Genomic DNA, 20,016 nt, shown 5'->3' on the forward strand with positions numbered 1-20,016 from the left:
TTCTGCCTGGTTCTTTAGCTCCTGGGATGTGTGTCTTTGGAACACAGTTACCAGGCAGGGGAGAAGCCTGAACTAGCCCACGTGCACCAGTTGAGAGGCTCACATGGAGAGAACACAGCCAGCATCAGCCAGTCACATGAGGGAACGAGCCTTCATGTGATTGCAGTCTCCAGAGTTCATCTTCCAACTGAAGCCCTGCTGGATTCTGCCCAAATTCCTGACTCACAAGAACATAATAAAACATAAATTAACTCGCAGACACTGTGGAATGAAGGTCTGGGGGAAAAACAGGTACATTAGGGAACACCTGATTTCTGTTAGAGCAAGAAGGTGAAGGGGAAGTTCAGAGAGAGGTTTTTGAAGGTAAGGGGAATTTTACTGTTTATTTACATGGGGTTTCAGAAGTCACAGTGCAAGGGCAGAGATCATGAAGAGACTGGAGGGAGGCCTGGTCTTTGGTGGCAATGACACGTGTAAATTCAATACATATTTAGGAGGAGGATCCTTCCTCCTGATAGACCCTTCACAACTGGAGGATCTAGAAAAAGAAGAGCAAACTAACTCCAAAGTGAGCAAAAGGAAGGGAATAAAGATTAGAGCAGAGATAAAGAAAAGAGAGAATAAAAAAAAATAGATAAAACCAAAAGTTGGTTCTTTGAAAAGATCAATAAAATTGACAAACCTTTAGCTAAACTGACAAAAAGAGAGAGAAAAGAAGTGTGTGTTGGGGGAGGGGATGAAGACAATTAAAATAATCAGAAATCCCATTTACAAAGCATCTAAAAGAATCAAATATCTGGAGATAAATTTAATCAAAGATATTGCTGGGGATTGACTCATGTACCCCACAAAAGGCACGTTCAGGTCCCAACCCCTGGCCCCGTGGGTGTGACACCATTTGGAAATAGGACTTTGAAGATGTTATTAGTTAAGGTGCCCAAACTGAAGGAGGGTGGGCCTCAATCCAATATGGGTTAAGTAAATGAAATTGGACCAGAAAGAGAAGCCATGGAGCAGCCAGAAGCTGGAGGTGTCAACAGACGCTGGAAGAGAAAGAAGACACCACCATGTGCACTGCCAAGTGATGGAAAAGCCAAGGAACCCCAAAGATTGCCGGCTGGCCAGAAGACACCAACGCTGGAAGGAAGCAAACCTTCTAGCCTCTGAAACTGTGAGCCGATAAATTCCTATTGTTAAGCCAACCGCTGTATGGTATTTGTTTTAGCAGCTAGGAAACTAACACATATGTAAAGAACTTGTACATGGAAAACAATAAAACATTGTGAAAGAAATCAAAGAAGACCTAAATAAATGGGAGGACATGCCATGTTCATGAACTGGAAGATTAGATGCTAAGACGCCAATTCTACCCAAAGCAATTTACAGATTGAATGCAATCCTAATAAAAATTCCAACATGATGATGGAAAAGCCAATCATTACATTTACATGGAAGGGTAAGGGGTCCAGAATAGTCAAAATTATCTTGAGAAAAAAGAATGAAGTTGGAGGACTCATATTTCCCAATTTTAAAACTTATTACAAAGCTACAGTAATCAAAACAGCATGATTCTGGCACAAGGGCAGGCATTATAGACCAATGGACTCTATTTGAGAGTTCAGAAATAAACCTCATATCTATGGTCAACTGATTTTTGAAAAGGCTGCCAAGACCACTCAAATGGGAAAGAATAGTCTCTTCAACAAATGGTGCTGGGAAAACGGATCACCGTCTGCAAAAGAATGAAGGTAGATCCCTACATCTCACATCATAGATAAAAATCAAAATGGATCAAAGACCTAAATATAAAACTATAAAACTTGTAGATGAAAACATAGGGATCTTGTGTTAGGTAATGGTTTCTTAGACTTTACAACAAAAGCATAGGCAATAAAATAAATAAATGGCACTTAATCAAAATCAAAAACTTTTGTGCATCAAAGGGCTTCATCATGAAATTAAAAAGACAGTCTACAGAATGGGACAAAATATTTGGAAACCAAATATCCTATAAGGGTTTAATTTCCAGAATATATAAAGAAATCCTACAACTCAATAACAAAAAGACAAAGAATCCAATTAAAAAATGGGCAAAAGTCTTGAATAGATTATTTGTCCAAAGGGGATACACACATGACCAATAAGCACATGAAAAGATGTTCAACATCATTAGCCATTAGGGAAATGCAAATCAAAACCAGAATGAGATGCCATTTTACACTCACCAGAATGGCTGCTATTGAAAAAATGGAAAATAAGTTTTGGAGAGGATGTGGAGAAACAGGAACACTTATACATTGCTGGTTGGAATGGAAAATGGTACAGCTGCTGTGGAAAACATTTTGGTGGTTCCTCAGGAAGTTAAGTATAGAATTACCATATGACCCAGCAATATTCCAGGTATATACCCCAAAGAAGTGAAAGCATGGCCTTGGACAGATATTTCCACACTGATGTTCACAGAAGCATTATTCACAACTACCAAAATATGGGAGCAACCCAAGTGTCCATCAATAGATGAATGGATAAGCAAAGTGTGACATATACATACAGTGGAATATTACTCAGCCTTAAAAAGGAAGGAAGTTCTGATACATGTGACAACATGGACGAACCCTGAAGGCATTGTATTAAATGAAACAAACCAGGCACAAAAAGGACAAATATTGTATGATCTTACTGATATGAAATAATGAGAATAAGTTAATTCATAGAGTCAGAAACTAGAACAGAGGTTAGGGCTCGGGTGGGGCAGGGAATGGGGAGTGAATTCTTGACTGGTACAGAGTTTCTGTTTGGGAGGCTGAAAAAGTTTTGGTAATGGATGGTGGTGAAGGTAGCACAACATTGTAATTAACTCCACCGAATTATGTATTTGAATATGGTTAAAAGGGAAAATTTTAGGTTGTATATATGTTACTAGAATAAAACTTTTAAAAACCACAGGACCATACAACACAGTGAACTCAAATGTAAATGACGGACTAGGGTTGATGGTATAATTAATTATAATAATATTGTTTCAGCAATTGTAATGAAGACACCACACTAATGCAAAGTGTTAAAGACAGGGAAAACTATGTGTGGGTGATGGGGACATAAGGGAACTCTATTTTCTGGTTGATGTTTCAGTAAACCTACAACTTCTCCAACAGGGAGAAAATATATAAAAAATAATACTATATAATATAGATATATATAGATAAATACAAATGGCCAATGATATTTAAAAAGTTAAACTTCACTAATACTCAGAGAAATACAAACAAAATCCTTTTTTGACCACAGAGGGGTAAACATTAAAAAGATGGAAGCATTCAGTACCAGTGAGATGTGGGGTTAAATAAGTGCACTCATACACTGGTTAGAAATGTCAAATGGCACTGCCAGTTTAGAAGGTAACTTGACAACAAAACCCAAGTTTTAAACATACATATCTTTCGAACCAGCAATTCTATTTCTAACAATTTGCAGTTCAAATCCTATCTATATGTGTAGCTAAAATCAAGACTGGTGGCTAATATAATCTTTTTTTAACTTTTCTTTTTGAAATAATTCCAAAGTTACAGGGCAGTTACAAAAATAATACAAAACCCATATAGAGAATTCCAACATACTAACAGAATTTTGGATAAAGAAAAATTTTCTGTATCTTTGGGTCCCTTCTACCCCCAATTTATTTTTTCTTTTCTGAATATAAAAACATTTTTTCAAACAATACAGAAGTGTGGGAAGAGAAAAATCTCCTATAAACTCACCCTCACTTCAGAAATAACCACTGGTATGCAGTTTGATTGTATACATGTTTTCTACATGTCTACAAGCATACATACTATTTTTCCCCTTCTCTTCTCTTTCCTTTTTCTTTTTTTACATCTTTCACAAAGCTCTGAGTACATCAGATGTTGAAATGTCTCCCAAATAGTTAAATAAATGTAAAAATATGTTTAATCATGAGTAATAAGTATTCTTAATTTTCATTTTTAAATTGATATCTGGAAATTCTATCAGAAGATCTGATTGCAGAGATAACTTATTCTGTAACTATTAGATTACAAAAAATTATACTGGTTTTTCAAATATGATAAACTTAATGACTTACTTAAGCTTGTTAACTGAACACAAATACTTTATTTGCAGGTTAGAATGTAAATATTAAGAATAGGGATAGCAGTTGTCTTGGAGGTCTACTTTTTTGTCTAATGGATAAGAAATTCATTTCAAAGTTGTACAAATAAGCAGCAAAGAAATGAAGCAGCAGTGGTTTCAAATGGACAGAAATGAAAAAAAGAACGGGAAGTTGATATTTAGATAGCAAACAACCATAGCTGGAATGAAAAAAAAATCTACTTCCAAAGCTGGGAAATAATGTCATAAGTCATACTACTTGCCTGAAAGTAATCAGAAATGCAAATGTCCTGAAGAAGGAATTGCAGGATGTGGTTGGGATATTTCAAACCTAAGAATTACAAATGTATAAAATATCTGGCACCCGTGTCCCTTTTTTGGTAAATATGAAATGGGACTTACTACCAGACAAGCCGGGAGCTATGCATACTTGAGCTGTTAGTCAGGGAACTTCAAGTGCAAATACACAAACTGGTCTGTGAATGTTTGGTGGCCTATTTTATTTTGAAGACAGCAATAATTGGAGGCTTATGTCTTTCTGTGAACACGAGTGAGCATTTTTTAAAAGTGCCAGGTGTCTCCAGAGTCAGAGGAGGTTAAACGTGGAAGGAAATTTACAATCCAACTGTAGGCAAGGAAAGGGACGTCTGGTGAGGTTAAGTCAAACGGCTGGCTGGTTAAGGGCTTGTCTTCTAACTCCGAATCTAGAATTCTTTCCATTCTAAATACTTCAGCTGTTCCTTTCCCCATAGCTACGGCTCAGTGCAATTTGGTGCTTAAAATTTCAATTCTTGGATTTTCTGCAAATTCTTCCACAAAAAGGATTACACTCAATTTGGATTCATCTAAAATGCTTTAAAAAGAACCCCAAAAAACCCAAACCCTTCGATGCTCACAGATAAAGAGCAGCGAATGCATCGTTCATTAGCAGCACCGTACATTAGGCTTCCTGACGGTGCAGCCACTGCCTTCTCTCAGCATGTCCCTCGCAGGCTTCCTGTCTGAGATGCTCGGTGTCTGACTGCTCCCAGACCCGCCTCAAGGCAGGGGCTTCTGTCTCTACTCGCACTGCAGAAAAAACACTGAGCCCAAGCAGGGCAAAAACCTCATGAAAAGGATAGGATGACAGGGAGAAATTCATGAGTCACATACACGTCATGACTCCCAGGGAGGACTCGCGAGCAGAATCAACTCTCACCGGGAAGATGAGAAAGAAGTTTTTACCTATTTCTGCCCAAACACTTCTAAGGAGACTTAGTTGGAACTTTTAATTTTGCTTAACATTTCTGACTAGATCACAATTTCTGGAATATTATATAGCTCCTGGAATTCAGTTTTCAAAGACTAATGATAAGGAAAAATATCTCACATTCTAGTGAAAAATCTAGCAGAAAAAAGCAGCATATATTAAGATTCCAATTTATTAAAAGAAATCAACCATATTTCATATACATGGATGAAACAACTGGAATGAAATGCAGAAAGACGTTAACCATGATTGTTTTGGGGTGATGGAATCAGGCACAACCTCTGAAAATAAGCCAACAAAAGCTTTTTAATATGATATGAAGGGGAAGCAACTTAAAGGAGTATTTTTTCCTTCTTATTTCAAGCGAGGTTTGGATCTCTTACAGATTGTTTTCTCCTTAATAGATAAAATTGGGCAGTATTATTCTGATTATTTTACTTTGAAGGAGGATGCTGTCAAGAAAAGCCTAAAAGAGTATTTTACTTAAAGAATTATTCTCTAGTACAGTGTTTTTCAAGCTGTGTTATGAAATCAATTTAGTAAATTGTGACCAGCACTTATTTGTTAATAACACAGAAAATATCAGCATATATCAGACATATTAAGGATGGGAATTGTTTCATGAAACTTTGGCTTCAGACACACACACACACACACAACACATATTTGTATACTGGGTTGAGATATAAAGCGTATTGGTCAAGGAAATATGAAAAGCCAGTTAATGCCTTTACAGAATTCTGGAATTTTGGCATTATTCTGAGATCCTCTTCCTCTTAATTATCTACCTTTTTTGGTGTGACTAAAATCATTAATGATATACACCTAAATGTATCTTTCAGACTGCTACAAATAACAAAGGATAATAAGCTATACAAAGAAAGACACAGATATAATTTCTGTTTTACTATATATCTCCTAGCAAAGTACAATCTATCTTAAAAACTTAAGTCATTTTTACTCTCTTCTATAATACTAGTGTAATGAAACAAACTCACAACTCAAAATTCCTCCTTTAAATCTAACAAACCTGAACAATCAATGCTTCTCTTTGCCTCTAAATCCAAGGGGTATTCTGGATAACACGAAGGATATAGATACTATTGATGTTTCTAGAATGAAAGAGACTTGGCTATCTTCATACTGCCATGTTCACATTTACCTTTCTCAAAGAATGCGTCTACATATCTGGAAGACATGCTGTACAACTGGAGCGAGGACACTGTCTACACATCTTTTACGAGCTGGAAGACATTCTTTTCTCCCTATTAATGATTATCTGGACTAAATTTTTCATGGGGGCAGAGTTACAATCTAATTTTCTGCCTATCCCTTCTAACACCGCCAGGGGTTGTCAACAGTAGACTTTTTTATAAGCAACTGAGCTTTGGTGGTAAAATGAGTTTATATTACTTTACTGACACCAGTATTTTCAAACCATTTCATTCACATTTTAACCTGTAACATGGCTGTAGCCTACGCAACTTAAAATGTACCCTACAAAGAGAGCCTAGAAATACTTGGAAACTCCTCACACTTAAGAACATTCTGATAAGGTTCATTTAGCAAAATAAATCCCAGAAGAGGTTAGAGGATGCTACACGCCAACAAGAATTTACAAAGCTCTTTTTCATTGGAAGACTGCAAAGTGCTTAGGAAGTATCGACGCAGTATCATGGAACTGGTGGTGGGCAAGTATTATTTTCTCCTTGTGTCCTAGTTAGAGTTGATCAGGCCAGTGACTTTTGAGGCCCGGACTCTGCATCTTTTTCTCTCCAGGTTTTTCTGGTGGAAGCAAACTGATCTTCAGATCATCTTAACTTAGCTCCATGGCAGCAGGATTTAACATCTGAATTCTTTTTGAAGTTCAGCACTTGACATGAAACATTTATGTGATAAAGGCAAAGATGTTTCATTTTAGTCTTTGTTAAAACTGGTTTATTCTGAAGTTATAAGTGGTGAACTTACCCAGAAGATGATGGATATCTCCTCCACTGGTCATGTTCATACTGTCTGCTTCCTGTACCAAATGGATATGAAAATCAAAACTGAGAATCAAATCTCTCTAAATACTCAAACAAGAAAAAACTGCACATTTCTAAGTATTTATAAAAACAACATGCTGAGTTGTATTTGGAGAACAGAACTTTATTCTCTTTTCGGTTGTGGCCACCTGTCACTAAAATTTTGTTCTGTAATTATTTCATTAAAGTGGAAGCAATTAATTAAGAGGAAGTACCATTAGTGGAAGTTTTTCCCTTCACAGGAAACAGTGTCAAAACTGCTCCTCTTAACACCAATTCAACCATCTGCATTATATCTAGACGTTTATTACTGCCAATGACTTTTGGAAATGGAAATTCATTTGCAGATGGCTCATGAACAGACATTTTGCCAAGAACGGAAAAAAACAAATGCGTGGCTATTTCCACAGTTGAGCACAGAGCTTCTCTTCTCCAACCCACAATGCAGTTGGCCACTTCTTGCCTTCTTGGTAGACAGGGAATGTTGGGAAGAGAATCAGAAGAGAACGAGTAAAAAGGGTGACGGTTTTTCACATTTTAAAAATAAAAATTTTCCTACAAAATGTCCCCTGCTCTCAGTTTCCTTCTGGCAGGGGAAGACCGCGCCTTTAACCTTCCCACCACTCTTTAGCCCGCCCCCTTCCCCTCCGCCATGTCCCCTCCCGTGGCTCGCCTTCTGGTCCCTCTCGCCTCTACCAGAAGAGCTGGACTCAGAGGAGTGAAGCCAGCATCCACCTGTGCTCCTCCAGCAAACAGCTGGGCAAAAGGGGAAGTTTAAGACTAAACTGAGGTTTCCAGATTATGCATGGGTTTCAATCATACTTGTTATCTCTGCTTGTTATCACAGCTAATCAGCAGTACTTTTATGACAACTCAGACCTCCTACAGAATTACCTCAAAGAAGTGAAAATCTGAAGAAATCACAGGCCAATTTGTAGCTACTGACTGTGGAATTTAGCACATCATTTCTCACCAGCTGGGCTGGGCAAAGGTATCCTAACAGCAAGGAAAAGGTTAAAATGCTCTCACTTTAGCTGCTGTTTTGTTCTCCAGGTTGTGGGGCTTAGTAATCTTAGCATTTTAAAAGTTCCCAAAAGGCTCTGATGTTTACCACCTCTGTGAGGTGAGGTTCACACCCTGCTGTCCAAAGGGTTTACAGGGAGAGAGTTTTCTACTATCCCCAGTTTCCACAATGCCAGAGAGCAAAATGTGCTATCAAAAGGGAGCCCTTTGGGTCAAAAAAGGTCCTACGACTTCTGAGACGCTAACGTCTAACTTTCCCACAAGCTGGCCAAAATGGAAAGGGCTCAACTGTTGTCAAGCCAGGGTTCAAACTTTGGAAAGCTTTCCAACATTTGACAGGAACTGAATACTTTGGTTATGAGGCATTTTTAGTTATGCACAAAGAATTCAGCCTATTAACTCTGTCCTGGAAATAATGACAATTTTCTACTCAGACTATTTTAATATCTTCATGAAATATTGAAATAGCACTTCAAGGCAGGCAAAACTCAGCAAAAATTATGCTGGCCAAAGGAAAAATGACATAATTCAATCATAGTAATTAAAACTGAAAAAGTAGATTCCCTGACCTTAAAAAATGTGTTCCAGTCCCAATAAAAGACTATATACACACATACACATAGATAAATATGTATACACACACAATTAACATAAACTTATACAGAAACATCTGAAACTAGAAAACATATTTGCACCACCAGTAACATTTTCCAAACATTTCTCCATGTAAGGTAAAAAACAAATGAATATATTATCCTTGCTTAGATATTGTCTTTCAATTTCTCCCACCGCCATCCCTAAAATCTTAAATCTGATACTAAGCCAGCACTTAACGCCTCAATTTTGCCTTGACTCTTAAATTTTCCAGATCAAACAGTCACAGGCACTATCATCCTTTGACTTCCATGTTACTATTATTATCCCCATAGAGTAGTGATTTCCTTCAAATTCAAAGACCTATCTATTGCCTCGAAGCCAAGTGCTGGGCTCTAGCTGTCGAGGCCATTACAGTTTTACTGCTTCCAAGAAACCAGAAGAGGAAAAGATGCTCATCCCGCCTCACACCCAAGTCTGGTGAACACTCCCTAGAGTTCAAAATATTTCCTGAAATTCAAAATAGTCACACTGGTAATAAGAAAGGGAGAAAACCCGACACCCGCAATGAGAAATATTTTTTAGCTGAAGCTTTCCAACGTGTAGAATTAAAAGAGGTCTGACTCTCTTCATTTCCTGGTTCTTCTCCCCACTATGCTTCAGCTCCAGAGCCATGGGAGAAACACATTTCACTTAATAATTATTTGATAATGAAGTGAGCAAAACAGATGTCTAAACTGCCCTCTTTGTCTCACTTTTGTTTACCAGACAGGATTAGCTATTATGGAATCCTGTACATTTTAATGCTGTGTTAAAAAAGAAAAATTGCAAGCCTGGTAGCTACTTTTCTAAACTACTCATTTTCTACAACCCGTTTTTGCAACAGCCACACAATCATCCTGGCTACTCTCTGGGTCTAGAACTGCAAATTAATTTTTGTTATTTGGCTTCTTATTATACATGTAAATGGTATCCTAAAACCATGTATGTCAGAAATGAAATGCATGGTAATTTGTAGTTAGATACAGGCACTGAATTTAAAAGAAGAACACTAGGGAAATATGGTAAGCCTAGTGTAATACGTTGAGAAGAACAAAGCTGAAAAACACCTCAGCTGACCCTACCATGGCCTGGTGGACCAGCTCAAGAACCTCTCAATATCTAAAAGAATGCAAATTCAAAGCAAAACCAAAACAGTTCATGAATTAGGTGGCCTATAATTACTGAGTCTTTGTTCACTGAGTCAGTGATTCGTTAAGCCAACAAGGATTTATTTGGGTTCTGTGATGAACCACACTACGTTTGGCAGTAGAAATGCAGCGCTGCACCTTAAACAAGTGGTTGAAGGGTGGGGAGGGGTTGACAGGGAAGAGCAGGGCAGGGTGTTGGGGGATGGAGGGTCCAGAGCTTAGGGGGAGAATCCCCGAGGAAACTGCAGGGAGCCAAGTCCTGAGGGATGAGAAAGGGCTTCTGGTAGCAGAAGGCAAGAAGGAATGTTCCAGGCGGCGAGAGCAGCATGTTGGCTGCGAGGCAGGGTTCTCCGCTCTGTTCACTGGTGGGCCGGCGAATGAACTGGAAGGACTGGACCGAACCAAACTAACTGAGGGATTTAGAAAAAAAATCAGAATATTTCTATATGGGATTCCCCTTGATTCTTTACTGTATATTTTAAAATTTTCTGTAACTAGCATATATTACTGTTATAAGCAGAAAGGAGTAAGAAGAAGAAGAAAAAAGTATTCCCGGAAAAAAACAAACAAAAGCAGGCCAGCTATAGTGTTTGTTCGCTCCCTACGGTAACTACAACCCATTTCATCAGTCCACAAGGATGGCAACTGACATCCTAAGCCCAGAGCTCCCCTCCTTCTCTCCAATCTGCTCCTTCAGCCCCGCCTTAGGCAGTATCTCTTCCTAGCACTGTTGTATCTCTGGAATTTTTTAAAGGATTTCATACATAACACAAATTCCCCATTTTAATCATTTTTAAGTGCACAATTCAGGGGTTTAAATTATATTCACAATGTCATGCTACCATCACTACCATCCATTACAAAACTTTATTACCCCGAATATAAATTCTGTACCCATTAAGCAATAACTCCTCCTTCCTCTTCTCCCCAGCTGCTCGTAATCTTTAATCTACTTTCTGTCTCCATGAATTTGTCAATTCTAGATGTTTCTTATAAGTGGAATCCTGCAATATTTGTCCTTTTATGTCTGACTTACTTCATTCAACATAATACTTTCAAGGTTCATCCATGCTGTCCCATATATCAGGACTTCATTTCTTTTTATGGCTGAACAGTATTCCTTTGTATGGATGTCCCCCATCTTATTTACCCATTCATCTGCTGATGGACACTTGGGTTGCTTGGACTATTATGAAGAATGCTGCTATGATCACTGGTGTACAAATATCTGTTCAAGTCCCTGTTTTTAATTCTTTTGGCTATACATCTGGAAGTGGAATTGCTGGGTAATATGGCAATTCTAGGTTTAACTTTCTGAGAACTGCCGAACCGTTTTCCACAGTGGCTGCACCATTTTACATTTCTACCAGCAACGTAGGAGGGTTCCGATTTCCCCGTATCCTCACCAATGATTATTTTTTGTTTTAAAAATAATAACCATTCTACTGAGGGTGAGGTAGTACATCTCATTGTGGTTTTGATTTGCATTTCTCTGAAGCTAACAATGTCGAACATCCTTTCATGTGCTTATTGGCCAGTTCTGTATCTTCTTTGGAGAAATGTCTGTTCAAGTCCTTGGCCCATTTTTAAATTGGTTGTTTGCCCTTCTGTTTTTGAGCTGTAGAAGTTCTTTATATATTCTAAATATTAAACCCTTATCAGACCTATGATTTCCAAATATTTTCTTCCATTCTGTAGGTTGTCTTTTTACTTACTTGATAATGTCCTTTGATGCATAAAAGTTTTAAAGTTTGAAGGAGCCCAATTTATCTATTGTTTCTTTTGTTGCTTATGCCATCTCTGGAATTTAAAAGCCTTCTAGACCAATTGCTAAGCACCAACCCTTCTAGACCAGCTGCTCTTGACTCTCTCACCCACTTCTTCAACTCAGGTCCTCAAAGGTCCTCCTTTCTCCAGGATCATCCACTGCTTTATTTCTTCCTCTCTGGTCTAATCCCAACGGAATTACATTTCAGCAACTCTGGCTATCAGAGACCAATATTTATTACCGGATTACCTAAATGATCGGGCTGTAGAATTACAGAGACTTTCAAAGAGTAAGAACATCTACTATTCTGCTCTAGGGAAAGTCACTCCATTTTTTTTAATATTCATGATAAGAAGAAATTTCTAGACACTAACATTCTTTATTAGCAGAATTTAAAGAAACCTAACTCTTTATTTCCTGTAAATCCAAGGAAGATAGGTCCCCTTTGTCTAACTTAAATATATTCCTGTAATATCCGCTGTACTCTAAAGAATACACCAACATTCAAGATATTTCTTCCGGGCACTTATTCTGCAACTAGAGAACACAATGGTGAGGACTTGCAATGTGCCCAGCCAGCAAGCAGACAAGCTTCTCACAGGGTAGGTTAACTGATGTCAGAAGTTACACACGCCAGTCTACACAGCCAGCCTCTGGTTTGTGTGCTTGCTTTATTTCATTTTATTTTTAAAAAAGAGCTTTATTGATGTATAGGTGGCATTGTTTGTTTGTTTTCCAATAGGAAAAAAAAATCTCTTTAATAAAACAGTTCAACATAAATATGAAGAGAAACACTAGGTTAACATAAGGAAAGCAACACTGAAAATGCTTTGGAACACAATTTAAGAAATAACACATACATGCTAACCACATGCAAGGAAGTATGTTAAGTACATTAATACTTTCTCTCTAGTCCTTTCGACAGCCCCACAAGAGAGGCATTATACCTGTATTATAAGTTAGGAAAATGGGCTCTGAAGTCAACTAACTTGCCTAAGGACCTTAGCAAATGGCAGAATAGGATTTGAGACAAATCTGTCTGGCTGAAGCACCTATAACAGGCTGCATCCAAACAAAAAAAAGAAGTATAAGAGAAGTATAAGAAAACCCATAACATTTAATATTCTAGTTTCACATTATCTGAAATAATGGAAGAAGGTGTTTTCCCTTAATCTTGGATATAATGCTTTAGCATAAATAGTCAAATGATTTAGTTGGCAATGAAGTAGAAGTAATCCTTATACTTATATGTTCTAGAGCTAATAGGAGGGTGAAATGTTACTAAATATGTTCACTAAGACCATCTGGAAGTTTCAGGCGACGATGGCATGATTTGACAAGTAGAGTTTCTGCAGGTTAAGCTAGTTCAAATGAATATCTAAAGCAAAGGTAAATCTAAGTTTATGGAGATTTTTCTCTTTCCGGGGATGGGAATTTACAAATTATTCATCACAAACTCTGGTCTGTACTTAACTGTACAGTGGGCTCCTGACACCAAATACGCCTCTTCTTCATGGCACTTTAAAAGGGTTCCTACGAGAACAAGTGGAAAGAATGAAGCACTCGGCCAGGCTGTCCACTAAGTGACTTGCTATTACACACAAGCCTGGATTGAAATTCTGGCCTCAGCAAAATTACAAACGATTACAGGAAATGGCAGCTCACAAACACTCAAACCCAGAAACGTCAATTTGGTCAATGCCATAGGCTTACTGTGCTTTAGTTAATAACTTGTGCAATTTGTAAAATCTTTACATGATTTAGGGGCTGCAAAAGTTAAAAAAATTTAAATTAAAGGTATGTTTGGATTTGAAAGGATAAAATTATAAACCTGAGGTAATTTGAAAGTCTGTAAAGTTTGGCTGTTAAAACCATAAGGAATCTGAGTTTAAATATTGATGGGAGATTCTCTATGTATTTAAAATGCAGACTACTGCATACTAAATTCGGCTTACTATGTCCATTAAAACCAGATATCTGTATTACATTTGTTAGAATTAAAAGGCATGTTTTATTTCCCAGATTATACTGTAAGGCTTTTAGGTATGTAAGCCAAGTCACGGCAAATATCAAAATGGTGCTATTACTAGAGTGCTATGAGTAGAGTGCTGCTACTGGTGTTATTTATTTTTTTTATTAGAAGGATGATATGCATATAACCTTTACAGGAGCCTTCTGTTTTTTAAATTGCAAAAAATTGTGTCTTGAACAGATGAATGGATTGACAGAAAATAAATAAAATGGCAAGGAGCAGAGACAGATTAGCATCACACACAGAAATTATGCGTCTCCATTTCACTAAGCAATGAAATCTACTGGTACATTTATTTGTTTATTTATTTATAAATATACCACCTATTCCAAAACAGATACATGGCAGTTTTCAGCAAAATACCCATGATAAAAGAATTCTGTCATGAAAGAAAGCATCAAGCAGTGCCTGTCGTGATCGGGGCTGGTGCCAGCCGGTAATTCGTTTTCTTACCTGACCCTCGCTCTCCCCAGTGCTGTCCTTGATTTGAGTGACCGGGTCCATAGCCTGTTCTTAGGTAATTTGAGCCTTGTCTTCCCCATCTCGCTGTGGGAACACATAATTAGCACATTAATAGGTTATCAAATGTCTTATCTGAAATGATACATTCAGGAGTGTCTGTCAAGGTAGCAAGGTGGAACTGGGTCGACAGTTTTCAAACTTTTAGAGTGCTTAAAAATCACATGGAGGACTCCTGAAAATCACATTTAGGGGCCACAACAAAAGAGATTTGGGAGTCAGAGATCTGTATTTGAAACACATACCTTCGGAGGATCTGATATTGGTGATGAGAGGAGTAGACTCGTATAACTCATTATAAATGAGGAGTGTTTTTTAAAAACACTGTACAGAATAGGGAAGTTTTATTAGGTTCCCTCCAAAACAGACCCCTCAACAGTCAACTATGGTCCGTCGATTGGTTCTGCCTCCCTGGGAGCAGAGCAAGCAGAAGCTGCTCCAGCTCAGACCACTGCAGAACTGAGCCAGTGGGGCTTTCTGAGCCGGATAATCCGATACCCCTTCGCCTGGGGCTCCGGGTAAGGAACTAAGCAGCAGTTCCAAAGCAACACTCCTGGGACCTTCAGGAGCCAAACTTAAGCTATTTCTTTTTTCTCTGCAAGCAATGTCCATATCCACATCCCTACTAAGCCCTCAAGGCCCAGCTCAAATGCCACTTTCTTCATCAAAACTTTCCTGATGCCCAAGCCAGAGTCTTACTATCACCTTTGACCCCGTGCTACCTGCTTGCAGTGCCAGCAAAGCTCCTATCCTATTTGGCCATGGTAAAGCTGTTTATGCTCATCTTTTAGCTCTACTATTAGACTGCAAACTCATGAGCACAGAATGATATCTGATTCATCTCTGAACCTCCCCAAATATCCAGCATTAGACACCTTCACAAGAGCAAACTTAAAATCTTGGTGACGGAGGATCAGGTAGCAAAGTCGCCAAGTAAAATGAGCACTTATTCCTCAGAACACTGAGCAGTTACAGATTATTCGATCTCCTGGATAATTATTAGTTAACAGTTTTTAGCATGGTCCCACATACAAACACGTTAAATTAGGATGTTTCCCAATATACTAGCTTTTCAGTTTGTGTGACCAAAGGAACTATTAAAGTTTTGGCAACAATTCACAAGACAATAATTCTGGAAATCTACCATGTCACTATAAGAGTCCTTACCCCAAAGAGAGAAATATAAATACAGTATACTTAAAAGAACACCGGGGGAATAAAACAAAGTGTAGTATATACCTACAATGGAATATAATTCAGCTGTAAAAAGGAATGAAGTTCTGACACATGCTACAACATGGATGAACCTTGAAGACATCATGTTGAGTGAAATAAGACAGACAAAAGAAGACAAATAGTGTATGATCTTGCTGATATGAAATATCCAGAATACACAAATTCTTAGAGGGAGATAGTAGATTACAGTTTACCAGGGGCTGGGGGTTGGGGGGAATGGGAAGTTACTGCTTAAGGGGTGCAGAGCTTTTGTTTGAGGGGATGAAAAAGTTTGGATAATGGATGCTGATGATGGTAGCACAATATTGGGAATATAATTAATACCACTGAATTGTACACTTGAAAATGGTTAAAATGGGAAATTTGGAGTTATATATATCACAATGACAAAGTTAAAAAACAAAAACAAAAAGGAAACAAAAAAAATCCTCAACATAAACACACAAAAAAACACTGGGCTGGGAATGAAGAGACCTTGAGGTTCTAAGTTCTGCCACCAAAATCGGTTTAATTTTGGGCAAGTTACTTGGAGGGTAAGGTCCTCACAAAATGAGGGGTGCTGAATCACATAACGATAGAGTTGGGTCTGTAATGAAATGACTTTGAGGACAAAAAGAGTAATAGTTTCCAAATGAGATAAATGATCACATTGATTCACCCTATCTCTGGAAATTGTTTTTCTCATTAACTTGGCATGCTATGACAGCACCAACAAAGTCTGCCATCTCTATGTATACTTCTGTTACAAAGCGGTAAAACAGAGTTTGCTGTAAAGATGAAGGGTTAGGTGTACTGCTGCAGTCCACTAATGCCTGACTATCGTGAAGCAGCAGGCTATCTTTAAGGTCTGAAAACAAAGCTTGTCACATAACATGGGCTTCTGAGACTTGAAGGTTTAGGCCTTCAAACGCCAGTGATTCCTGGCAACTTCAGGTTCAGGCCAGCCGAAAGTTGCTATGCCACCTTGTCACTGTTTTATTAACAATCTCAATTAGGAATGGCATCCTGGAGCACCATATTTATTTCAGTGTAGACTGCTGCCTACCAGCTGCCTGCCAACTAAGGGAACAGGCAAGGTAGAGAAAAGGTTGTACATTTATTTCGTAACGAATAAGTTTTTGCTTTGGGGTCTCAAATTCTGTCTATTTATATATAGTTGGTATAAGGTTAAAGGATGGAGGAAAGAACGGAACAGGGAGCAAGTCTGTGACTACTGGGAAATGGGAGAAGCACCCTTCCTCTCGCTGGTTTGAAATCCCTTCAGACATGCCCAGAGGCTCTCCTTTCATAAGATCTCGCACGCGATACCTGCCAGAGAGCTGGACACATCCCAAGTTGGTTTCCTGACTTCAGTGGATGCAATGATCGGCTAATGCCAAGCAGAACATCTGGGTAGGGGCTTTTATCCCATCAAGATAAAAAATGGGACTAGTAGAGTTATAGGCAGAGATAGATACTAACCAAATGAGGATGTGAATTAGTATTTAAAAGAAAATGCAAACTTTATTAACAAAATAAGGTAATAAGCAAGATGTCCAACTTCACTGATAACAAAACATCAAATCATTGATATGATTTTTCATTTATCAAATTAGTAAAAAAAAAAAAAGCAAAACAAAACCAAACCACCCAAACTGCAAACTCTTTAAATTCTTTAAAGTGTGCCATGAAACAGAAACTCTTCCCCCTGTTGGTGAAGGTACGGGGATTAAAGGTTCTTGGAAGAGAAGTTGGAAATGTATATTTAAAATTCTATTACATTTTGATCCATAATTCTCTAAACTACAGTACTCTATTTTAAGGAAATAATTAGAAAAAAAGAAAAAGCTTTATGCTCCAAGATGCACATAAAAGCAAACAATAGGGAAAAACTGGAAACCACCTAAGAGCTTCTCCTAAGGGGAAGCGGTAAGTAAATATGGTATATCCACTGGTGGAAAGTTTTGCAGCCATTGTTTAAGGAGAATTTTATCAATATGATTATGACTATCCTGTAAGCTAAGTGCAAAATGGAAAAGCAGGACACAAACCTGCACTGAATATAATCACAATTATGAGAGAAAAGCACAGAAAATATGGCAAAAAAGTTTACTATGTCAACCCTTGATGGAATTCAAGGTCATTTATCTTTTTATTTTTATTACTTTCTTTAAATAAACTAAAATTTTCTAATATACTTTTTTAAAAAAGAAGTAGGAAACCCAAATTTATATTAAATAAACAAACACTATTCAAGCAGCCTCTGCACTCCAGGAATCCTTGAAGGGAGGTTATCTACCCATCGAGAGAGTTCTTAATTATTTGATTAACAAGTGAATCCTTCCTCAATTTTTTTTTTTTCCTGATGGGACCAGAATTTAAACCGCTGGATAGAGCCCTATTATTTTAATTTTGCTTTCTCTTCTAATTTCGGCAGCTCCTTCTTGTTATTCTTTTACCAATAAGCACACAAAGGAATTATGGTATATTTCTGATGGTGATTCTGCAAACAGTTATTTAATTATCTGAAACTAAACATGGGTTTCCTGTGGACCTGCGTTGCGGGCAATCCAGTGCTGTCTGGTCAGAATCCGTCTGTTGTCCTTCACGCAGGCCTTGCAAACGGCTGTCTTCAGACAGTGGAATCTGGTCAGCTGAGCTCTCTGCAAACAGACCCAGATTTACATCAAAGCTGAGCTACACGTTTTGTGAAAGGAGACTCAATTTTCTTTCATTCGATCCAGATCATGTAGAACACTGTCAGACATGTGGCAGAAACTCGAGAGATACTAATTACATGAATACAAACTTTTCGAGGATATTAACCTAGTGGGGCTGCCCTCTTTGCACCCAGTCAAGAGCAGCTGTACAGTTTTCCTTCAGCATTGTAATTTAACAAGAGATTCTTAGGATCCTCATGTTTTCCTTACCATTAAGCAGTTACATCTTTTTTTGTCTTCTGTAGATTGAATAATCATTTCTAAGACAGAATCTTCAACTTCTGTTGTGACAAGTTACTACCACAAAATCTTACCTAAAAAAAAATTCTATGCATTTACCCTACTTCAATTCTTTATTGTAAGAACATTAAGTGGTAATGCCAACAGCTCATAAAAAAGCAGATGATCTAGGAATGGAATTCAATCTTTCCCTCTAGCTTTTTGTTTTATGATCGAATATTCTATTCTATATGTCTTAATTTTTTTTTAAGCCATAAAGTATGAACTATGCTCACTTTGTACTTGGTCAAGAGATTAGCTCTAGAAAGAAAAATAGATCCGTGAATGATGATTTATAGACTGTGGACCAGTAAGGTTGTTTTACTTTTACCTTTCATCACTTCTACAGTAGCAAGGCAAATGTGAGGAATTATTCTGCTCATTATTCTGCTTTTGCTGTCTGCACATAATTTTGGCTTCTTTTAAGTTACGAACACTTAATTTCTTATGACACACTGGAGTTTTTTTGTTTTTTTGTTTTTTTTTGGTGAGAAATAGTGATGGTAACACATTACCAAATGTTTTCTATCTGATATGAAAGCTTAGAGCACTTTATCTTAACAGACCAATATGCTCTCTCACTAGCTCATAGTTGTCTTGCTCATGGCTTGTGGATATTAAAATACATTCCAAATGAGCTTGGCTTGAGGCCTTACTTGGAAATCTTCCAGGAATCATGCAGCAATTGTACTTATAAAGCTGGAACAGCAGCCAATGTCCCCAACTAAACTGGCAGCCTTTAGGGAATATTTTCAAGTAATAAATCATGACTATCCATATTAAATTAGTCTGATGCCTGTGGAAGCACTTCTAGAGGAAGCACTAGTTCTTAATTTAAAAGGGGGGAAAGGATTAAAAATACATGAAAAATTCAAAATGTGTCAGATTTGGTGGGATGCTATGCGCCCTCCCTACGCAGAAATTCTGGAGTCCTGAACCCAATTTAAGTATTATGGCACAAGCTATTAGATAAGTTGACTCTGAAGCCTTATGCTTCAAATCATGTGTTTCTGATTTTATGGAATAATACAATCCTTTAATAGGAAAGCAGTAATTTTTAAAAAATGTAACCAGCAGTCTTAATGTTATTTGTGTCAATGTTTAAGCCTAGGAATGTGCTCCTCCTCAAATGGGGTGTTTCTGGTAAGCAGGTTTGCTTTTTCCAAAGTAAAAGAACCATTAGGACAGACAAGCACTGCTGATGAGACACTTTTTGAGGTCCAGTAAAGGACTCTGAAGTTTCATGATGCATTTCAGCCACTGATTTCAAAACTA

The 20,016-nt window shown here is 37.8% G+C and overlaps 1 protein-coding gene across 2 annotated transcripts in view; it reads right to left on the bottom strand.

Moving 5' to 3' along the window:
- FAM120B (family with sequence similarity 120B) overlaps positions 1 to 20,016 on the bottom strand; it is a 109,745-nt gene that overhangs the window by 13,393 nt on the left and 76,336 nt on the right. Inside the window, exons 9-11 of one of the 2 annotated variants that reach the window (XM_037817569.1) lie at positions 18,297 to 18,405; positions 14,462 to 14,554; positions 7,346 to 7,397 (exon numbers count right to left, since the gene is read on the bottom strand). In XM_037817569.1, the coding sequence (XP_037673497.1) occupies positions 7,346 to 7,397; positions 14,462 to 14,554; positions 18,297 to 18,405 (254 nt within the window). Of the gene's footprint in view, positions 1 to 7,345; positions 7,398 to 12,739; positions 13,510 to 14,461; positions 14,555 to 18,296; positions 18,406 to 20,016 lie in introns of those variants that run through there. The other variant, XM_037817568.1, reaches the window with a different exon arrangement.

This window comes from Choloepus didactylus, chromosome 24 (assembly GCF_015220235.1).
Source record: "Choloepus didactylus isolate mChoDid1 chromosome 24, mChoDid1.pri, whole genome shotgun sequence".
NCBI classification, from domain to species: domain Eukaryota; kingdom Metazoa; phylum Chordata; class Mammalia; order Pilosa; family Megalonychidae; genus Choloepus; species Choloepus didactylus.